The 22,468-nt window shown below is 45.9% G+C and overlaps 1 protein-coding gene across 1 annotated transcript; it reads left to right on the top strand.

The window, feature by feature from the left end:
* The first annotated feature begins 604 nt into the window (after positions 1 to 604).
* Positions 605 to 1,543, top strand: LOC105561813 (probable salivary secreted peptide). Its single transcript, XM_012012138.1, has one exon. It carries the CDS (start codon positions 725 to 727, stop codon positions 1,124 to 1,126), a length of 402 nt encoding a protein of 133 aa, XP_011867528.1. The 5' UTR covers positions 605 to 724; the 3' UTR covers positions 1,127 to 1,543.
* The last annotated feature ends 20,925 nt before the right edge of the window (positions 1,544 to 22,468 follow it).

Below are 22,468 nucleotides of genomic sequence, written 5' to 3'. Positions count from 1 at the left end.
GTCTTGTTCTCTGTATTATATCAATTCCAAAGATAGACTAAGACAACTGAGATATGACTGTGGAGGTGTGATAAGATTTGAACGATAAAAATATTGATTCGTTACATTGATAACACCTGTGTCTACTTGATGAATCATACGCAGAATAGAAACGTATGTATACGAGAATAATAATGATTGCAATATCTCTGACGCATCTAATTAAAGATTTAATTAAAATAATTATTAATTACATATTATACAGAGAATGCCTGCAAATTCACGCATATGCTATCATATATTTCTAGTCGTTTTGAATTTAATTTGTGATAATAAATTATTTTACTTTTTGTTAATAAATAAATATATATATAAATATTTTTCCGTCAGTAAATTAATACAAAATTACTCATGACGAGGTATAAAATGTAAAATAATTGAGAAACAAACATGAGCGATAATTTTCATCAGTGCGCTGTACATTACAAATATGCTGCTCACTTTTTATTATTAAAGATGAGAAGGAAGGTTTGCCTCATATGGTGACGAGTTCGTATTGATCGGAATGACTGGACTCGTCACACGTATCTTTCCAGAAGAAGGTGGTACATCACAGCGATACAGGCATGATAAGCCACGATAAGCGATTATTGCGAGTATTTAAGCACCGACCGATCGTTACGCCGACAAATCTCGAGTAGCTTGCAGTGTTACAGCGTGGTTTTCGAGTGCGAAGAAACCCAAAATGTCGGCATACAAGTACGTAATCGGCCTGGCCGTTCTGGTCACCGCTTTGTTGACCATCAGCACCGTACCCGCTAGTGGAAGTATTACTTCCTACGCTGCAGCCAATAAATCACACCATCTGAGAGTCGGCTACAGAATGCCCGGCGACAGACTCGTCCTCAGAGAGAGCGTCATCAAGAACTCTGCCTGGATGAAGGTTCAAATTGTTGAGAAGACCTTCAATGTCTCCAAGTGGGAACGTATCACTATGGTTGAAGCTTTGGACCAGAAAACGAATGGAAACGGCGCGCACGCTAATATTCAGAAAGGTGGACCTGGATACAGCAACGTCACCCTAAAGTTTAAGAGTCAGAGAGGTCATGGCATTAACTTCGTCGTTCAGGTTTATTCACGGCCTTAATTGTCCAGTGGAAGCAGCTACTCTTACAACTGATATAACGATTCCTGGATGCAATTCAGATGGAGAAGTAAAATAATCAATCTTGAAAGTTACATCAAATCAGTATGTCTTGAATTATTTATTATTAGGACAAATTGCTGTTGCTACCAAAAGAAAATGTGTCACTGAACATTTTTTTTATTCACTTTGATGTCTCGTATATATTGCCAATAAATCAATTGATGTAATTGAACATGTTTTTCTTAAAAATTCTTAAATACGTGTACTTATAAGCTCGCAATCGTAGAACATAAGTATAAGCTATTTAATAACGCACTCAATGAACAACAAACTGATAGCACTTTATAAGATACAGAACTTGTCGTTTATGTTTTTCTATTTACGAATCAAATAAATTCGCCTTTATTACGCATTTAATCACATCTTCTCATTACATCTTATAATTTCCAACTATTATTACCATTGCTATCGCTAATTAAATAATAATTTGTTAATTATTTTGCTAATTATATTCTCGTCTTCTTCTACGGTACTCGAATTGTGCGATATGAAATAAGAGAATAAGCGTGAACGTTAAGGAAGGAATCTGGAAGAAGTGTCGATAGTAATGCAATTAGCGCCGAAGCGAAACGCGACAGCGATTCGGAGTAAAAACGGACCGCGAAGAATCCACTCGTGGAATGTCTTTCTTGTATGCGCTAATCAAGCGCCGGGCCGCTTCCCTCTTTAAGATTCTCGATAATTCGCTCTTTTTTTTATTTCCGCTTCTTCGGAGCTCTCGAGGCGCGGAATTCTCGCAGGCTGGAGTTCGGGGAGGTCGTCTTCGAGAAGCCGGGGTACAAGGAAACGGAGAGGAACATCTTCTATTTCCGAGGCTTACGTACAAAGTACGTTTTGCGCATGCATGCATGGCGGCACGGAGGAGGAACAACCGACTGGAAAATTGTTGTCGCTTCGCGGTGCATTCTAGCACGGGGTGTCCCGCCGGCTAGGAGGAACTTGGAATCGAGTTGAGGACCACTGGAAATTGGTGGCGGTATCTCAAGCTTGCGAACGACCATTTCGTTAACCTACTTATTCTACCTCCCCATTCCAGTCGCGTTACTCGTGAAGCCACGCCGAAGTACCTAGTTCGTCCGCAGTTTCCGCATCTGAAAACTACGCGCGCAAGGGAGAGGCGTAATTCGCGGTTCTACATGGTGGCTCTTCATTGATTACGTTTTAATGGATCTCATCGGGGAGGGCCGATCGGCGCGGTGCGATTCGCGGGCTCTCGACAATCCTCTGTTTCCGATGTGTAAGCGAAGTAATCGGCTACTTCGAATACTCGAGCGTATGGAGCATCCCGCCGGTGCCCGAGTACCGTCACACTGTCCCAGTTCTGTCACGAACGAAGACAGGATGCGAAAGGGATTATATTTGTCAACTAGACAGAAACATATGCAATTTTTATATCTGAAAATTGAGCTCGCAAAACGAGATTATTAGTGTAACGCTCAAACAATTTTAGTTATGAAAAAAAAATTATTTTCACATACAAGTATCTTTTTAAAAGAATCATTTATTTATATTCATCGTAATTACTTAAAAAATTACTAATTGAATTCGGCAAATCGCACTTTTCAAGTCAAGTTTAAATGTCTTGATTGAACAGGTAGATGAAGCAGGTGATGTCACAAGTGCAAACAGTAGCCAGGTGCTTAGTGATTGCGATGTTATATAAACAATGATAAGCGCGTGTTCAAACACACACTCTGTGCGTGTGCCGCACACGTGTGTAAGCAGGATGTGATATGCATCAGAGCGGTTGTAATTTTCTCTGCGCTATACCTGACATCTAACCGCGTAAAATAATAACAGACCTGCTTCTTTAACACAGATTAAAGAAAAGCACGGTTTAATGCAATCGCGCTCGTACATGATATCGTGCCATACTTATCATTCATGTCAAGACTGACACTTTTATTTATGGAACAAAGTCCGCGAAACTAGCTAGCTGTGCTTTAGAAAGAAAGGCCGAGACACTCTCAACTTTTTCTAGTGCCTAGTCAGATTCTAAATACGATACGTAGAACCGCATTAACGATAGCACCGCGACTATTCTGATGAAGAAACGAGGTCTAAGGTGCTATATCCGAGCGCTCGAGGGTATAAAATCGGATTGTCCTGGGAATCGCGACACGTGCGGCAGTGCATAAGAAAGATAGTATTATTTCCGTTGTAATAACATAAAAATAGGACTGCACTTATAAACGAGCGCTATATTTGTCCTTTGACGTACATACGAAGTACGCACCTGTCGAACGACGACTCTAGACTCCAAGTGTATCGTTGCATTTCTTTCTGACGCGACGTCGATCGCGACTGACTCATCGCCATTTCGATATTTCGATATATGTGTAAGCGAGCGAAGAATGTGTGTTGTTTCTCGTCTTTTTTTTTATGGAATTAAAATTTTAAAAGTTTTGAGGCACAAACTACGTTGCAAAATTCGATTTAGATGAGCGTCGAAATGGTCCGAGGCCCTATCTGGCGTTTTATTGAAAAATATAGAATATGGATTTTCTCTTTTGTTTATTCTCGACTAAAATTTTACACGAAAATCCGGAAGAATGCAGACCACTGTGGTGAACCATGTTCGACCCAAGCCAGGTCGTATATCCGAATGTATCTCTAAAAGTCACACGAACCATGTGGTTCCCCCCCCCTCTCTTTCTCTCTATCCTTTTCTTTCTTCCTTGCCGTGGAATTATGTTTTATTTTCCTGTCTGCGCGTAGACCATGATAAGGAGAGCTCGTGCCTCGTAAAACACGTATGCATAAAAAGCCCTGACCGCACCTGGCAGCCGTAATGCAAGGGCGTAAGGACCACGGCGAGCAAGCCATAAACCTGTCGCGCTCGCGTTCGGTTATTGCTTATAAAGTTGCGAGACTGACGAGCACGGACGTGCGCGAAAACCGGGGTTGGATGGACAACCCGATGACAGGGATCGGGCGTGAACGAATGAAAGCGTGTTTGCATGAGCATAGGTACAAAAGAGCCGGCCGTCAATCCGAAACCGCAGCGGCCATTATCGGGCAATTTTAAACGGAACGCCGTAGTTACGACTCGCGAGCGCGCGCTTCAGATTCTGTGCAGTCGTCAAACAACGCAACAACATCCCGCACCGTTTGGCGACGGCACTTGGGATCCGCGCAAACTGAGTGTCGGTACACAGGCGACAACAAAGGGACGTGGCAAAAACGCGTTTCCGAAAAGTGTACTCCCGCGAGAGTCCACGGTTACTGAAAAGAAGAAGAAAAAAAAAGAGTAGAATCACAATGTAAAGTGCTGCCAATAATCTTTGTCGCGTACCCGCAATCTTCCGCTTGCCAGATCTTTCTGCTAATGAAATCTCCGTAAGTTTTCTTTGTTTTTGGTACATGAGAAATATTTATTCATGTTTCTTCCCGTTCGTAATAGGATCCCGCACATTATAGTAATAGAATCTTGCATTTTAAAACTGTGAGCGATGGATTTCAGTAAAGGGGAGAGAAGGAATGTCATAAGTCGGCGGCATATGCTTCCTGAGGCAATGCATGTGTAATGCAAGTCAGTCGAATCGCAGGCATTACGCAGCAACTCTCGAACGAAATGCTTCTAATGGATTGACCAACTGACTTGCGTTTTTCGTTTGAAACCTCCTGCGAGTCATTTGAAATCCCATGTAAAAGCTGATGAGTTTAAAGCGCTGTGCGTGTCAGAGTTAAATGCATTCCGCTGACAAGCCATACGCTCATACGTGAAACGCATTGTTGTGCGGCATACAACTTGAATTATTATAAATTCCTGTTACGAGTATCGCAATTATTATTTTCATTGTAAAATTTTTTAAACGCGACGTGCGTCCTCGTACTTTTGTTATTATTGCGTTACGGAGCTTAAGTACGACACGCTACGAGCATTTCAAGCGTGTTTCATCGATGCGAGTCTGATAATTTGCGATAGTTACGTCGAGGGGAATTAAATGTGAGTGCGGAAGCGGCGGCACAAGAAACGAGCAATTATGGTCAAGATCTTAGATAATTATATTGGAATTACCCGTCTTGCAAACGTTCAGGTTGCCATTCTACCGGCTCCGGGTCCTTTGATATCAAAGCTGCTGATTGGCCACAAATGCAAGATCAGAGTCTGAACGTCGGCGAGGTCGGCATGTGGATCAACCGTGGGTGTCCTGTGCGGTCAGCTCGTTAACCGGTATGAACTACGCATCGACTGAGTAATCTCCGTTTGCTTATATAGGAAGCGCGATCGACTAATACTCTTTGACGACAGATTCCTCAGCGTCTAATCGCATCTGGCATTTCTCCATGCAAATTGCCAATTCCGCGAGGGAATTAATTTCACCCCTTCTTTTTCTTTACAAGGACAATATATCAATCAATCGCGGAGACGTAAAATCGATACCGAATGTATCTGTTCCGGCAGATTTGAAGGAGCAAACGAAATCGCTTCTTACGTTTCTGAACACAAACACGTGTCCACACGTATGATTAAATAGCTGCGAGAATCCCGGTTTAATTCGTAACAACGCGGCTGGGTAATTCGCTCGGTACTATTTGCCGAGTAATCGCTTAAGATGTCACTAAGTACAGCGATTTTTCTTACATTCGTACTCGCGGCTGGAGATACGTCCGTAGCAGATAAGCGGAAAGATACCGGAAAGAAGAATTAAAAGAAGATCAGCGTTCCGAGAGTACGCGAATTTTTCAACATCAAACATTCAGAAGGAGCGGGAGACGGGAAACTGGGGCAACCAGTTTAAAAGCCCAGGGTACTTTAACACCCGGGAGTACTACTCACGGTCTCGTCTCTGAAAAATCTTTTTATTCTAGCCGTACATTTGTATGTACTCATACATATGTACGGACGCGGCGCAGCAGTACAGTCGCATTTTATTGAGCGAATTTCATTCTCGTTTATAGTTACGACCATCGCGCGAGATAGAAGGGAGAAGTATATCGTAGCCATAGAAATCTATAGAGCGCGTATAATTTACTATCTTCGACCGTAGAAGCTAAAGTAGACGTCGGGAGATAGAGATCAATCTACAAATCCCACGTACTTGCCATATCTTTCACCTTAACTTGGGCCGGTCTACCAGGCGGGGGAATGCATAAATAAAGTCGTCATTTACGTCAAATTGTTCTTCGTTTCTCTGACTTGTTATTTTCTCTTTCGGTCGAATTACGTTTATGACATCCTTCCTGTAGGACACTCGGCGAATTACGAGACACGGCCAATTGAAATAGGGATAACAAGGTAGGATTACAAATTAATACTACTTGTAATACAATTAATATCGTATTACATTTTAACAAGAATTTCGAACTCGCGTTTTAAGACGGTTTTAGAATAAAAGGGCTCGTATCTTGTACCCCCTTAACTTTGCCGTCGCAGTGATTTTCCCCTTTATTATTGCCATTACGCTTAAACGATCGTTTTTCTACGTAATTTCCAGTTTTTCTTATAGTTCATCTCGCACGCGGTATCAACCTACGCCGTGCGACATGGAGCCATGAAAATTTTTACTTCCTTCGTGGTAACGTGACATTACCGTCGACGTTGAACGTACGTTGCGTTCGAGAAAATAGCGTGACATATCGTGCGCGACTTAGGAAAGGTAAAAGCAAAATGGTAGGCGTTTCAGACGCAGGTGAACTATGGGAGAAGATAATCGTCGTCGGCGAGTAAGAGAGTTCCATGTGAATGAATACTGCTCTGACATTTAAGCGACTTGATGTATCGATTTATTAAGGAAAAACCGGGACTGATACTATCAGACAGAAATATCTGCGTGTGTACGAAACCGAACAAATGTCTTGATTGTTATTTCACAATTGTTAGGTTTTTTTTTAATATGAGAAAAGATGAGATAAAATGGTGTCAAATTATAAAACAAGTTAATTAAGATAGCGTGACGTCCATGTATAAGATTCGTAAGAACATAGCGAAGTTTGAATGAAACTCTAGTGTAGAATGATCGAAATGATTACGTTTCCCTTTTCCTACTTACATTTTCCGCTTGCGAATTGTCCGGAAAGAGGAACGAAAGCTGTTTTTCCGAAACGATTGCTACAAGGGAAAACCGGTATTTTTGTTTCCGTCGTATCAGTTGCGAGCGGAAAAAGGTTTGTGTGGTTGCCAGCCTCAAAGAGGCAACGAGGCAGATTGCGAATGACGTCTGACATAGTGAGATACGTGAGTGTGTTTGCGTATGAGAAAGAGGCGAAGGGTTGGCTCGTAATTTCTCGGACTGGTTAGTGGAAGAGTCTCGCATAGAGCGACCGGATAGCCCGTGTCGCGGAGAGAGCGAGTGGATGTGTGGTATCGATCCGCGTATTAAATATTTAATCGCAGGAGGAAGTTCAATACACGGACGAGGACGGTTGTCTTTTGAAGACAGGTCGAACAAATGAAAGCGAACACACGACTGCGGAACGAGGTAGCACGCAATTCTACCCTGTCTCCTTGGCGTTCGTCAAGAATGGGTGGGTTTTCATTATTTAAAGCGCTCGGCAAAAAGTTACGATCGCCGACATGCTGCTTCTATCGATCGCAGTTCGCAAACTTACTTAAGTAATCTAAGATTGTCGTGTTGATTTTGGAAGGAAGAAACCAAAAATACTCTAGACACTGGATATTTTACTGTTTCTTATCCTTAAGTTTAATTATTAAAGACTTTTTGGAACGTCAGGAAGTAAAATTTATTCAACTAGGCCGCGAGAATTCGTGAGACGTCAAAACTTTGAAAAAAAAGGTGATAGTAATTTTGCAAAGACCTTAGAGCGCGTATCGGAATTTGAACAGATCACAGATCGAAATAAGGCCAGTTACGACGTCTTTAAATTTCCCCCGGACATAGTAATCGCCGGTACTAGAATTCGCGAACGCCGAAATCACGAGGCGCACTGGTTGTTTTTTTAATGAGACCTTCTGATTTATGTGCCTCACCTTAGAAATTTTAAGTCTCGCAAGTTACCCGATGTGCTGTTAAGCGTATTGAAAAATATCGCCAAGCGGGTCAACAAAATAATAATAACCTAATGCGGCGCGGCACGGTAACAATTAATTCCGCAAATACGATTAATTTGCCGCGATATTTTATCGCAAATACGGCGATATTATACATCGCTTTTAAATAAATTGTCGAAATATAAGATAGAATTATGCGCTCTCGCTATTAAGTACGTCCGGATGTTTAGTACCAAAATACCTGCAACGCGTGGCACTGTACAGCGCTCGGAAAATTAAACTACGAAAATGCAACAATAAAATTACTGTAGTGGTTCGCGCCGTCGCATTAAAATGTGAGCGTAATTACATTAGCGTGGAATGGCTTCATAAACAAATTTCAATAAATGCGCTAACAAATTCACTGCTCTCGCAGGAGAAATGGACGCTATCGATCGATTATCCCGGAGATGCACCGCAAACGTGCCGCAACGAGAGCGAGAGCGAGAGCGAGCGAGCGAGCGAGCGAGTGAGCAAGCGAGCAAGAGAAAGAGACACAGAAAGCGAGAGAGAGAGAGAGAGAGGGGGTGGGGACTGCTACGTTGAAAACGAGAGTCGCGAAATCTTTTTCGTGCACCGACGAGACTCTAGGCCACCGGAAAATTGTATCGGAAGTGCGTTTAAGGAGTCAACAAAGTCGATAAACAGGCGTGAGATATGATCTTCCTAGAGGATCCTAAAGCGAGGCGATTCCCGTAGCCTGCGGTGGGGTTTCTTTTAAGCGTTACACTTTTAAAGGGAGTTTTTAGATAAGGGTACTTTAATAGCTGCAGGCGACCAAGTTACTCACGCCCGAGATCTTTGGCGGTGCGTCTTGCACCTCCCGTGCAGATTTCACCGTCCGAATCACGTACTCGAAAAGTTTTTTGTTCAGTTATCGCGCTTCTTTATTTTTCACCTCCTCTCCCGCACGTTGTTTGGCTCACTAATCAACGAGATAAAGCCCGCGAGGAATTAAGAGACTCACATTTGCGCGTTAAGATGCCGTTATCCCGCGATAACGAGCTCCTTCGTTGGTTTACTGCGACGAGAATCCCATCTTTAGGTGACAAATGTTCGAACTACGTCATAAATTAGTATGCGCGATCGTATTTTTATCGGATTATACTTACATAATTCGAGAGAGACAGAGAGAGAGAGAGAGAAAGAGAGCGTTGAGTGAAAAATCAAATTCGCAATAATTTCTTCCGGTCTCACGCTTCCCTCGGGTACCTTTCACAAGAACACTGCGTTTAAAAGCGGCTCGTTGACAATGCGGTATAAGAGAAGTATATTTTTCACATATCGACCAACTCGCGTTTGTACGCGAGATAGTTTTTAAATGTGCGACAGAGCGATTCTCAAAAACGTCGATATCGATGGGAAATTGTTTTCGTTCTCCTCGGACGTTTGCGCGTGACGGATCGAGTGGGTATCGCGGAGCTAAATTTTCGCGGGGCCAAAATATCGCGCGGATCGCGCGCCTCGTAAGTTCTCCTCGCGTTATCTCGCATTAAAAATTCGGCCGGCCACCTTCGGCCGCGAGTCTCGAGAGGGAGCGAGGTAACTATGTTAAACGCTCGTTAGTTACGCGCGTATTTGTCTCGAATCCACGAAAAGCATCGCCAAGCGAAGGAGGGTATCTCGAGATTACCGCGGATTTTCCCCCACACGTGGGCCCCCGCTTTTAAGGAATATAATAAACACAAGTGAAAATCTGTTTAGTCCTTGTTATTCTCTATACATTGAAGTGTAAAAAGAATTTTTTATAAATTCTTCCTCAACAAAATAGCAGCGCCAGAGCCATCGATCCAAACAGCTTCTTTGCGGAAGTCGCCTCACGGGCGGAAACGAGGCTTACCCTTTGAGCTAAAACAAAAACCAAAGATTTTTAAAAATATATAACATTTTCTCTCGAACTACGTAAACTGTTGTATATTTTTCAAAAATTTTTGATATTTTGTTCCAGCTCAAAGGGTGAGGGAGCTTCGTTTCCGCCCGTGGGGCGACTTCCGCACGTTGGATCCAAGGCTCTGGCGCCGCCATTTTGTTAAGGAAAAGATCACAAAAAACTTTTTTATACTTCAATGTATAGAGAATAAATGGAAATAAACAGATTTTCATTTATTATATTCCTGAAAAAAAACTCGCCGAAAATTAGCTTTTTGTCCGGGCTCTAGAGTGTTGTAACCCCTTAATCGCGTTCCCCGGCGCACATACCCCTCTCCCCCGGTTTCTCACGTCCGCATGCCGGTGCAACTCTTAATGAGATGGCCAAGGGAGGCCCCGCGCGTTAAAAATATTTCTCTCGCGTTCGTCCGGGGGGTGAGATAGCGCGACAGACAGAGGGGGTCCTCTCGCGCGCATACGTGTCTCGCGTTAGGCAGCCGCGGGCACCCCCTGCTACGCAGCGAGGGGTTGCGTTCGCGTACAAGACGGAGAGACGAAGAAGGAGGCGGAGGAGGAGGAGGAGGAGGCGAGGGTGTACGCTCGGCTCGGCTCGCTCCGCGCTTCTTCCTTCTCGCCGCGGCGCGGAAGTCGGGGCGCGCTCGCGGGGGGTTGCTTTTACCGCCTCGCGGATAGCGCCGGTAAGTATATATACGTTCTCGGCGCTTGCGCACGCCGCGTGCCATTTCGCTCTCTCCCTCGCGCGCTCGCTCTTTCTTCCCTACGCGCTGCGCCGACTCGTCTCTCTCTCTCTCTCTCCTTCTCTCCCACTGGCGCACGCCGCCGGGTCGTGAACGAGACGACGCGAGCGGAGCCGGGCGGACGCGGGAGAAAGAGAGAGAGTGAGCGAATGCGCGAAGGGCGAGCTGAAGGGCGAAGGGGGGTGGCGCGACGGAGAGCGAACCGAGCCGGCGCGATCGAGGGAGAGAACGAGAGAGCCGGAGAGCGTTTGCGTGGGGAGCGATCGCAGCTCGTCATTCGAAGCCCGCCAACGGACGAGCGAGCAGCCACGGAACGGGACCGCGATTGAGAGAACCCACGCGATTTCCGCGACAGAGGAGAGAGGGAGAATATACGAGAGAAAAAAATTAACGGGGGATAGAGAGGAGAGTAGCACGCGTGTCGGGATAGCAAGTGAGAGGCGAAGAGGGTGGTCGTCGTTGTCGCACGGGGAAGGAAGTCTCGCTTCGCGCTCTCGTCGCCGCTAACGAAGAGCGAGATCCCATCCCCAGGGTTGCGGACTCGCTCGCTCGCTCGCTCGCCCGAACGAAAGCCGCCTCGGTTCCTCGCGTCCGCGTTTGGTCCTCGCTCGCGAATCGGATTGGCCGCGGCGGTGCAAGTATCCGCGCGTTTTCGACAGTAGAAAGGGAAGGAGGGCGAGAGGAGTGTGCGTGTGCGTGTGTGCGTGAGAGAAGGAGGGGGAGCGATATAGTGGGGAACGTTACTGACAAATGAAGTGAGGAAGAAATCGAAAACGAGAGAAACGAGGGATTAAGGTAGTGACCGCGTAATAAAGTGGTGGAGGCGAAACGAAGTTGTTGACAGTGACAAAAAGTGACTGTTACACCGCGCGAATCTCGCTCCAGGATATCGCTGTCCCGAGACTCGGGCGAGAGGCGAATCGGCGAGAGAGGGAGAAAAAGCGGAGAAAGTGGTCCTCGTGATTTGTTTATAGTTTTGGTGTCGTGAGCACTGGTGTCCGCGGGGGGGGGAGGGGGGCATCGCCAAGTGGATTCCGCGAAACGTCGAGTGTCGCTCGTGGGGAAAAAAGTCGGCCGTATTTGGTCATAAACACAGATCGTGTCGCGTCTCCACCGGTGAGCTCGGACGGCGCGCGGTCTCGCTCGGCCGTGTCTCCGATTCGTGGAAATTAAAGAGCGCGTAAACAACCCCGGCCGCGAGCCGCTCTCGCTTGTTTAGTCTCCCCGATGCCGGGTGCGGGCGTGCACGTGTGTCCGCAGAAAGCGTCGCGCGACTCGTCGTTGGTCTTGGTCGGTCGCGCGCCCGTCAGTTTCGACCGATTTTGAAAAAGGCGCGTTCGACTCCCGAGGCATCTGGGGCCGCCCGCGATACAGCGCGGCTAACGTCAGGCCAGTCGTCGACCGATCGCGGCGCTAGTCGGGGGTAAAGGATTCGCGGCTCTCTCGGCGTCCTCGTCGTTTCGCGAGTGAGAATTGTCGCGTGAATCTCGGCGCCGGCTCCGCGGCGGATACCCGTGTGTTGTGTGCGGCATCGGTGCGCGGTGGAAACGTTCGCGGAACGAGCGCGATTAATTGACGATCGAAACGCGGGAGAGTGTGACGCGGTGCTGCGACGTTCGCGTCGAGTCGCCGTTCTCCGGAGGGAAGTGAATACGGCCGCCGGTCGCTCGCGGGTGCCGTCTACCGACCCGCGTGTGCGTGCCTCGAGTGTTCCTTCTCGCGGCGAGAAGAGTAGCGGAGCGGAGAGGACGCGTCAGTGCCGAGAGCAAGGGTGGTCCGGAAGCAGCGCAGTGCTCTCGCCGTTGCGTCGCGAGAAGAGAGGCTGCCCCGCGAGTCTCTCCGTCGTCCCCGTCGTCCGTTTCGCGAGCGCGAACGACGGTCGCGCACCGTTGTCGGTTCCGGCACGGTTAGACCGGGGTGCATCCGCGTCTGGTCGCGCGAGCCGAGGAAACGCGCGGCGGCACTGACGCATTATTACCATCCGTGGTGAGCACGAGCGATTATCGGCGGATCGCGCTCCGCCGATCTCGGCGCGCGATCGCCCACGCCCGATCCTTCCCCTCCGCGCTTCACTCCGGATTACGCGGCCGCGTCGCGCCGGCAGCCTCCGTGCGTGCGTGCGTGCGTACCAAGGGAAGGATCAAGTCCCCGGGCGGTGCTCACGTGACGAAGGTGCAGACGCTGCCTCCTCGGTCACTTGGAACAAGTGAGTATCAAGCTTGGATATTACATCTGTATCGCTCGTTCGCCGCGATTTGCAGCTTGTCACTTTTCAGCTGCTCGCGCCAAAATCGTTAAGAGCTAATATGTAGCCTGATTATCGATTCCTCCACGAGTGATTTTATCAAAATTCTGTTTGGACGTTGACGAAATTTCTGTGATTCCAAACGTTACAACTTATAGCATTTTCGACTGGACCGGGATTAATCGCTCCGGGAGCGATTAATGAGTTTTTAGGTTACTAGACGAATAACACAAACGCAACCCGTGTTCGACTCATACTATTGCGACTTGATGCACCAAGAAGCTTCGTAAGATTAAAATCAGGTTATACGCGAGTGTTTATTGTAAAACAAAGCATTTTTTGACGATAATAACGCGTAAGTTTACCAATAAATATCTCGCTTTTATCGAAAAATTAAAAAGAATATTGTAACTAGAACCTAACCTAACCTAACCCAGAATCATAACACATTTCCGGTCGAACATATGATCCTAGTATCCTCAGTCAGTCGAAAACGCTATTATTTTCGAGAGACCTTTTTTTATGTATGTCACATTGTAGCGAACGAGCGCTCTGGAAAAAAAAGACAGCAACCCATTTTGGGGCCAACAATTAGTAATCGAGTTATCTGGATTCTTCGTAACTCCACTCTGGGAAAAATTTTGACCGCTTCTTTTTTGCAGTTAAGCAACTTGACATTTCGGTTAGTGCCTCTTAAGTGAAAATTATCTTTGCGTTACTGGATGTCGCCAGAACTAATTGAGAGAATTGATCGGTATTACTTAACAATCTTGGATACAGATAGAATAGCTAATTGCGATTTTTAGTTACGCGGGGTATAATTCGTGAAAGATTAGAATCACGAACAATCCAAATAATTCGACTACTAATTGTGGGCCCCAAAATGGGTTGCTAGCTGTCTTTCTTTCCCCAGAGCGATATGTCGGATACTTTCCGCAATCTAGTCTTCCGCTTAACAATTACGTGAACCGACGAATAATTTTAGAAACTCGCGAAACAAGGGATTTGTCGCACCTCAAACAAGTGTGCACCTATTGCCGAAAATGGCAAATAAATATCTGCAGTTGTTATCTTTATTTCCTACATTGTCACGAGTATACACGTCTCGGAAAATATTATTTTCCGAGAAAGTGTATCGATTCTTGAAACTTAAAGATTTCAAGCAATATATTACGTGATATTTGATATTATTCCCTGTTAAAACAGCTCAATTCATTTTTGTATATAAAAATGTTATCTTTGTTACTGCGCGGAAAAAAAGAATGATGTTGTATCAATAAAGTCCGTGTAATTGAAATAAAATCGTTGAAACAACATCAGTGTTAATAAATGAAAAACATCAGATTGTTGCCTTAATAATCTGGATATTTAGTTCAATGCTTAAAATTAAAATACACAGCAAATACAATTGAGTGAATTATTTATGTTTGTGGCAGCCCGTGACGCCAACGTTTAATTCGAGCAACTTTATTTTGCCTAATTCAACAGCACTTTTTTTTCCGCGTATCTACATCGACCTAGAAACAGAGGCGATTTTCTACGAAGTTCACCTGCTTTTATTTTACATAATTTACTTTGTATAGGTTTTTTTGGTTTATAACAGTTCAGAATTATGAAACAGTTTGTTAAGCAAAACTCATTTTGCAATATTACCTGAAATTTGTACACCTATTGCCGAATGTGATGGATCCCTCGTCGCGGAACAACGTCGCGAGATCGACCGTTAATTTGGATTAATCGCATGACGCGAAGATTCGTTAAAATAAAGCCGAAATTGCACCGCTCGCAGCCTTTGCCCGCGTATTTCCCGCTGGGAAAGCGTACGATTCGCCGGAATCTTTTAATTTCGCGCGCATAATGATACGCGATACCATTAACGCCGGACGATTGTAACAGGCCGCATATTTGTTTTTTTGTTATTCCGGTCTCCACCATCTGCGGCCGGAGCGATATTTAGCGGCGGTCCGATATAGGTAGCTTTGTATACACAGAGTTTGCGCGCTCGCTAAGCCGTGAAACAATTGTTTTGCTTTTCAAAGTTTTCCCGTATTTTCCGCGCTACCGAAATTTTCCCCGCTATATTTTTTTTCCGCCAGTTTATCGAATGTTGACATTCATATCACGCGTACGCGCGAATTAAACGAAAATTATATGCCGAGGGAGTAACCACTAGCTAAAATGTTGTCCCACCGATCACATGATTTCATCTGATTACTAATAATCTCGTCTAATTGCAAATAATTTTCTCTTATATGCACGTTTAAAAATATGTGATGTTAAACCTCAAAGAGCTGTTAGATTTCCTCAAAATATACTTTTCTTATTTTATTAAGAAGTATTTGCTTGTAGAAGTAATTTCAGTCAAGATTGTAGTATTCGGTTAGGTGGAAAGCGTGTTTCCTTGCGTTCCCACTTTTCCCACTAGCCTAACCGTGGTCTCAATGAAAAGTAATTTTGTATTTGCATGTACTGCTTATTGTTCCAATATATTTGAAAATTCACTAAAGCAAGTAAATTTTTTTGGAAAATGAAAACGAGCTGAGGGAAATGTTCAAGTTTAATATTTATTGTCTAACGAGTAAAGAAACTTGAAAATGAAGACAAAATTACACGGGGATTTCGTAAGGATTTCATAATGATTTCGGAGACACAGTCCCACGGTTACATGAAGTGGTTACCTTGTTATATGCATTTTGGCGCGCGGAGACGCGAGCTTGTCCGCGGTTTTCCCTCGTTTAAGCGGTTGCGCCCAAGAGGAGGCGGTCGAAAAAAAAATTTCCCGAACACTCTCCCTCCCCGTACGCTGCCATGTCCGACGGTCAATCGGCAGTTCCGACAAACTCGTCGTGCAAGTTGAATACTGGCCTGCGGGACCGTGAACGGGGGTCGCGCGCGGAAACGCGTTAAGCATACACGCGCACGCGTTGTTTACGGCCAGCCTCATTCATAACAAATCGCACGCTGCCATTCATTATGTTGCATTTTCGGGAAATACCGCCGGATCGGAACTTTCGGCGGCGCGGAGCAGGCCCAGCGGCTCGCGGGATAATCTGGCGCCTGTTATGGGAAGCGATAAATTTGCGCAGTTTGCGGTTATTGCGCAACTTGGAGCACTTGGTCGTGTTCCGTGGTAAAGTAGTAAAAAACACCTATTGGCTTCTTTTCTTTCTTAAGTATCGGAGGATTCATCTTCTTACGACGTCGTTTACGTTGTGTCGATAATTTAAACATGTACAGCGGCTTAGTTTTACACGGGGAGAATTTACTCTTAAAATTTACCCCGAAAATCATGTAATCGTGGGACACCATGGCATTTTCAACAACTTTATGACAGTTTTTTGAAATTTTACTAGTAAATTTTATCAATTTTACTGGTAAAATGTATGAGAAAATTTCAAAAGCTCTCATAAAGTTGTTCAAAATGCCATGTTACCCCACGATTACACGATTTTCAGGATAAATTTTGAAAGAGAATTCATAAAAATATGAATTTAATTAATCCTTGTATTAGTTTTCGCAAATCTTACATGGTCCACAAATTGTCAAAGGTCAACTCGCTCGGCGAGGGGAGAGATATTAATCTTTTTAATCAAATATCCGCGGACACTTTTTATAATTAAGTTTCTTGCCACGTCTCCTTACGTATTCAAAGTTTTAAAGTAATAGATAGAGGAAAGACCCCCTATTACGAGATAGACTTCTAATATGGGATAGCAGGAACACCCAAGTTTCAATCGCAAATCTTTTGCAACGATTACACGATTACGATCTAACAATAAATTTTCCATTAAACAAATTTCACTCCCAGGAAATAAATTCATGGTGGAGCCAACGCCTATTAATGCAGAGAAAACCCCGCTATTTCATATTAGGAGCTTATCTCATAATAGAGGGCTTTCTCTTCTTTTTATATTGAAATAATTAAAAAAGAACAATGCTTCTTTATCTTTCCTCCAATTCGAGAACCTATGCTAATGCGTGCTATTCAACAGGACCTTGAATCTCGCGTTTTATCTACGGCCGTATCGTTGAATCGAAGAACTTAAAGATAGACTTTCCGGCCGAGCGCGTGCAATTACACGTGTGACTTAATTAAAGCCCGAGACGGCTAATTGCGAGTGTAGATTCCCGACGAAAGTATACGTAGCCTCGCGGAGATCCGGCGAGTTATCTGCGAACGAAACGAGCTTCGCCGCGCGAGCCACAATTAATCCGATATACCAGATTGACTTTTTATTCATGAATCCTTTCTCGCCGATGTACGCGCCAAGACGCGGAGAGGAAGACGATTACACGTCGCCGTGCCTTTTTTCGCACGCGGCAGCCGCGACGACTCATAATGAGGGACTCCGGAAACGTTTCGAGCGATTTATCACCGTTCGGCCCGTCCTGTCGTTCGCGCTTTAACGGATGACTTTCGGTTTCAATTAAAACACAAATTCGCGTCGCTGCGGGGGATCCACGGTTTTACCAAGCGACGCAGCAAATTGACGCCAAGTCGAGACCCGTCGAGCACGCCGCGCCGCGCCGCGCCGCGCCGCGCCGCTTTGCTCCGTTCTGCTCCGCTCTGCTTCGCTCTGCTCTGTGGTACGGCACGCCGCCGAAGGGAAGATGGAAAGAGCCCGAGTAAAAGTAAAACGGTGAGAACGGAAAGGAGGTTGCGCCGAGACAAGGAGAGGAGAGAGAATGAGAGGCGACCGAGAGAGGGAGAAAGAATCGGGCGGGGTAGGAGGCGAGAGGATCAACCTGCTTCGCTGCTGACAGGACAGCGGGGCCGTCCAACGGCTCGGTGGCCCTTTAATGGCCCTCTCCTCCAACGGATACACACTGTTTTACGCTTTATTCCGGCTGCCACCTCCCGGACACGTCGCGCGCCGCACGCTTCACTCTCGCTCTCTTCCGCCTCGCCTCGTGAACGCGTTGCGCCCCCACCTCCCCCCCTACCCCTTCTCCCTCCGCGCGAACACGTCTCGCGTCGCGCGCGGCCCGGGCTGCTGCGGCCCTGAAAGCAGGTGACTCTGTATATGAAACAAGATTGCCTCCGTGGGGGGCCCTTTGCTATGCGGCGAAGGACAAGGCACTTTGATTCGCGGCTGCGTTGCTCGTCTCCTCGGCGAAGAGCCTAGAACTCATTTCTCGGGTCCCTCGCGCGTACGCAATAAAGCGCCGAGGGTTTCGCTCCTCTGCGCGCTTTCTTCAATTAATCGTTAACGTTCCGTTGCGAGCCTCAGCGAGGACTCCGTTAATATAGTGCAACGAGCCTTTCTTCATTTCAAACACGCGAGATATGTCGAGTGTGCGAATGATATTTAACTCTAGATTGTCACACCTTTTTTGTGAACCGAGTTCGACACACCGGGTCACCGTGACCCAACGCAATTTTCAAAGAGCTCCAGTTTAATAACCAAGTGTCCAAAAATTTTGAAAACATTCTCAGATCAAATTGGAACATTAGAAAAATATGTTCCAATTATAAAAAATTATTAGTTTAATTATTTTCATTGAAAAAAAATTATAACTTTTTAATTTTTAATATTTTTAGCTAAAAATTTATGGTTATACTCTCGAGATATGTTATTTTAATAAAACAATTAGTAGATAAGTGAATCTTTTAAAAAAGGTATTTATTTTGCGTAGAGAAGAGGAACTATTTGATAAATCTATACATTTTCATAGAAAAATATTAATAAATTTTTGTTTACAAGTAATTTGTCCATCAAACATATAAAGTGCAGTGTTATTATTTTTAGTTACTACCTGCACAATTGTAGTACAAGTATATCGATGGTCGAAGCACATCGGCCGTGCACAAGAAGAACATTGCGTGAATGTTTTTGCGTGGTAGCTCTCAGGTTTCTCTCTGCTTACACTTTTTGACACTTTTTTCACAAAAAAATAACACTTTTAATTTTGCAGCAAATACGACGCCTTTGTCGCACCCCTGGGTCACGGTGACCCAAAGTACCTTCCAACGGCTGCCGAAAAGATATTAACGCTTTCCTCCTTTGACGAACCGTCTCTATCTGTAGTAAAGACTTGAAGTGGATTTTAGATAGCGCCACAAGTTCCATTTTCAAGCGCACTAAAAAGATATCTTACATTTAAGTCATCAGTCCGGGTCATTCTAGCACTGTGTGACAACCTAGGGTTAAAAAGTCTATTAATTTATCGACGTTTCGACGTCACGCTCGGCGAGAGCGGTCCGTTTCCTCCGAACCGTCCAGCTTCCTCCGAATTGCCGCATTTATTGCTGCGTACCCCTTTCACCCTGAGGATACGGAGCAGCGTGGAGAGACGCGGGAGCGCCTTAAATTAAGCGCGAAGTTGTGAAAAAAGAGGCAGGACGCGGCTTTACCGCGAACCGTCGCGACTAGATTTAGACGTGACTGCAATAAATGCATCCAAACACTTCCCTCCCCTTTCATTGCCGCCCAGGATGTTACTGCCTCGACATTGGCGATCACGCTTCGTTCACGTACGTACGTTTTATCGGCGATCGCGGCCTATCGCCCATTGTTCACGTCGAAATCTCACGTTCGTTTCTTCTCTCTTTCTCTCTCTCTCTCTCTCTTTCGTTTGGTTTTTTTTTCTTCGCGCCGCCATTTTCACTTCCGCGTTTTGCAGCCGATAAATCCATTAAGATTCCTCCTCCGTGAGCGGGAGACGTGACTGCGCGGAACGTATCGGGCAACCTTACGAGATCGTCATCTATTATTTCTTGCCCGCGCGTGCTTCTTTTAGTTTCTATTTCGAGGTGACGCTTACATATTCATTATCCTCCCCTACATCTGCACGCATTCCCGCAACGATCGCAAAGGGATAAGCCGAGATTATATATAATTATCGGATGGATAACACAATGTACTTGATACGGAAGGGTGGCCTCGCGACTCGCGCGCTTTTTTGATCCCTTTATTCCGAACTTATCTTCTATTCACTCTGTAATCTAGTCAATCTCTCGGCCGCCTTCCCCTTATTGTTACCTTTTTTACGCATGAAAGGCCGTCTTAACGATATTTCCACCGTCTCCTACCATCGGCGAAGGTGTGCCATTCGAGCGGCCGGGGATTATTACGCGATGATGTACGGGGCTTTAAAATATCAGAGGCCGCTCGCGATAGAAAATCCAAGATAAGATCTCGCTTTTGTCTAGCCCCTCCGCGATTGCCGAGCGAAGGTTAACATCCTCCTAAAAGGGACGGGCATACGGTAGTGCAAATTAAGTCCAGGATTCTTCGTTACGATTGTACAAGTCTGCTAGCTTTTGCCCTTTCTTTTATCGCCAGCGGTAGGAAAGCTCCTCCCGCCGGATAACCGAGGAATAGGAGCTTTCCTTGAATCGTTAATTAGTTTGAATTCCCAGATTCTAATTGCACGCGCAGTTTACGGCTTTATTTAAGCGTGCCGCCTATTTCGGGTCCGCGGGATCGAAGGGGGCGTCAGCCTCCTACGCGAAATGAACTCTTCTCTGTCACACGACTGTTTATTGAAAACAGAAATGCGACTATCGATCCCGTTGGCGCCAGCTTAAAGTAGATATATCGTACTAAGCAACAGTTGAGGCACGGCTACGTGAATTTTTCAAGCGCGCCGTTGAAATCGACGATATATTTGTCGCTCCGCGAGTCGATCTGCCGCGCGGGCGTCGCGTCGTTAATCAGCTCGCTAATCTCTCTCTCTCTTTTTTTATGACGCACAGGTGACCGACAGGACATACCTTTTTCTCCTGGAAGCGGTACGCAAACGGCCTCAAGATTCAGCTCGACATCATGCCGTGGTTCATCCTATTCCTCCTGCTGCTGGCCGTGATGGAGGCCTTCCCTCGGGAGGCCACCTGTTCCCGCCTGCCGGACATCTACTGGAACTCCACCAATCCAATGTAAGTCAGTCTCCACTCTGCGTCTCTTCCGTGTCATTATCTTTTATCGCGCCGGACACACCGGCACAAGCTCTCATCTTGGAAACGCCGCGAAACACGCCAACTTTACGAGCGTATGTCCAGCCGCCGCAGTCCTCGTGGGCGGGGTACCCGGTGGCCGCGAGTCCGCTCTTTGTTCCGTCGTAAGAACCGGCGGGACGCGCGCCGCGCCGGTAGGGTCGCCCTTTAAACATATACGCGGGAATCGCGCGACGGCCGTTGCGACGCGGAGCACGAGAGCCAAAAGCTACGAGATAATATCGTAAAACGTAGCTAGCGAAGCGCTCCTGCCGACGATCGCACGGACGGGACGGCCGCTCGGCGGACATAAACAATGACATAAAAGAGAACTTAATACCCCGGAAATCGGCGCGGCGGCCCGTGGCATCCACTTTTTCCCCGAGCATTCCGCGGGCATATTGACCGCCCGGGGTTTCTCTGTCGCGCAATATTCCCGCGGCGCCGCCATGCATTTTGGATGCGGCGCAGATTTGCGCGGCAGCGCCAACAAATCTCGGACGGTTTTTCGCCCGGGCGCGGTTTTTCTCCGACGTAACCGAAAATAGTTTTTCGCGCGTTAATCGAGAGTGCCGTGTTATCACGGAGATTATGAATATGCATAGGCGTCCCCGTGAAAATGACGCTAAAACTCCGCTGCGCGATAATTAGAGAGCTTTCGAGTAAACGCGCGGAGGGAGGAGTAGGTACATATCGCGATTTCACGGTCCGGGTACGCGAAAATACCGGGTGCGCGCGCGGTTACGTTTATCGCGGCCGTCGCGTTTCGTTAGCGAGGGCGTTTATTTTCGTACCGAAAACGTTACCCCCTCAAAGAATGCAAGCTCCGTTTAATCTCATCCGAGATATTACCGTGAATGTCCTTGTTCCGGGTGGGAGCCGGCCACGTTTCCACGTTGAAACATTCCGCGGATAGTAATGTCTACTTGTGCACGAAGATCGAGTTTCATGGTTTGCGGCTGCATCGCTCAGCCCGTTCTTACCGTTCGTTTCTTCGGCGGAACGCACGTGCCTAATACTCGTCTTTAATTCGACGCGTATTACGCTCACTTGACAGCACCCTAGGAAATGATTTCTGTTACTGAGACAACAAATATTCTCGACGCATTTATATTTCTCATAACGTCATTTAGTGTAAAAATAAGACAATATCAAAAGAAAATCAATAATTCGTATTCTCCTCTATCGAATTAAAAAAGATTGACTTGCTATACTGAGACAGGAGTAACTTATATAAATGTCTTGCGTGTAGAATAAATTTTCTCTCCATCTTACAAAGCACGAAATCGGCGGCACGATATTCGAGAAAAGACGACACATACTATCATTTTATTCTAGATTTTAGAATTTTTCATTTAAGATTAAAATAATCCTTTCTCTGTAATGATAAATACGATTGGCGCTATATCGATCCTGTTTTATGATACGTTGAAGTGTAATAGCATTGGATCCGGAAATTTTTTCTGTGGTTGAAGGAATC

This window comes from Vollenhovia emeryi, unplaced genomic scaffold (genome assembly GCF_000949405.1).
Source record: "Vollenhovia emeryi isolate VEMERY1.0 unplaced genomic scaffold, V.emery_V1.0 DF939200.1, whole genome shotgun sequence".
NCBI classification, from domain to species: Eukaryota; Metazoa; Arthropoda; class Insecta; order Hymenoptera; family Formicidae; genus Vollenhovia; species Vollenhovia emeryi.
The sequence above is the reverse complement of the archived record's forward strand: the minus strand, read 5'-3'. Positions and strand labels throughout refer to the sequence as shown.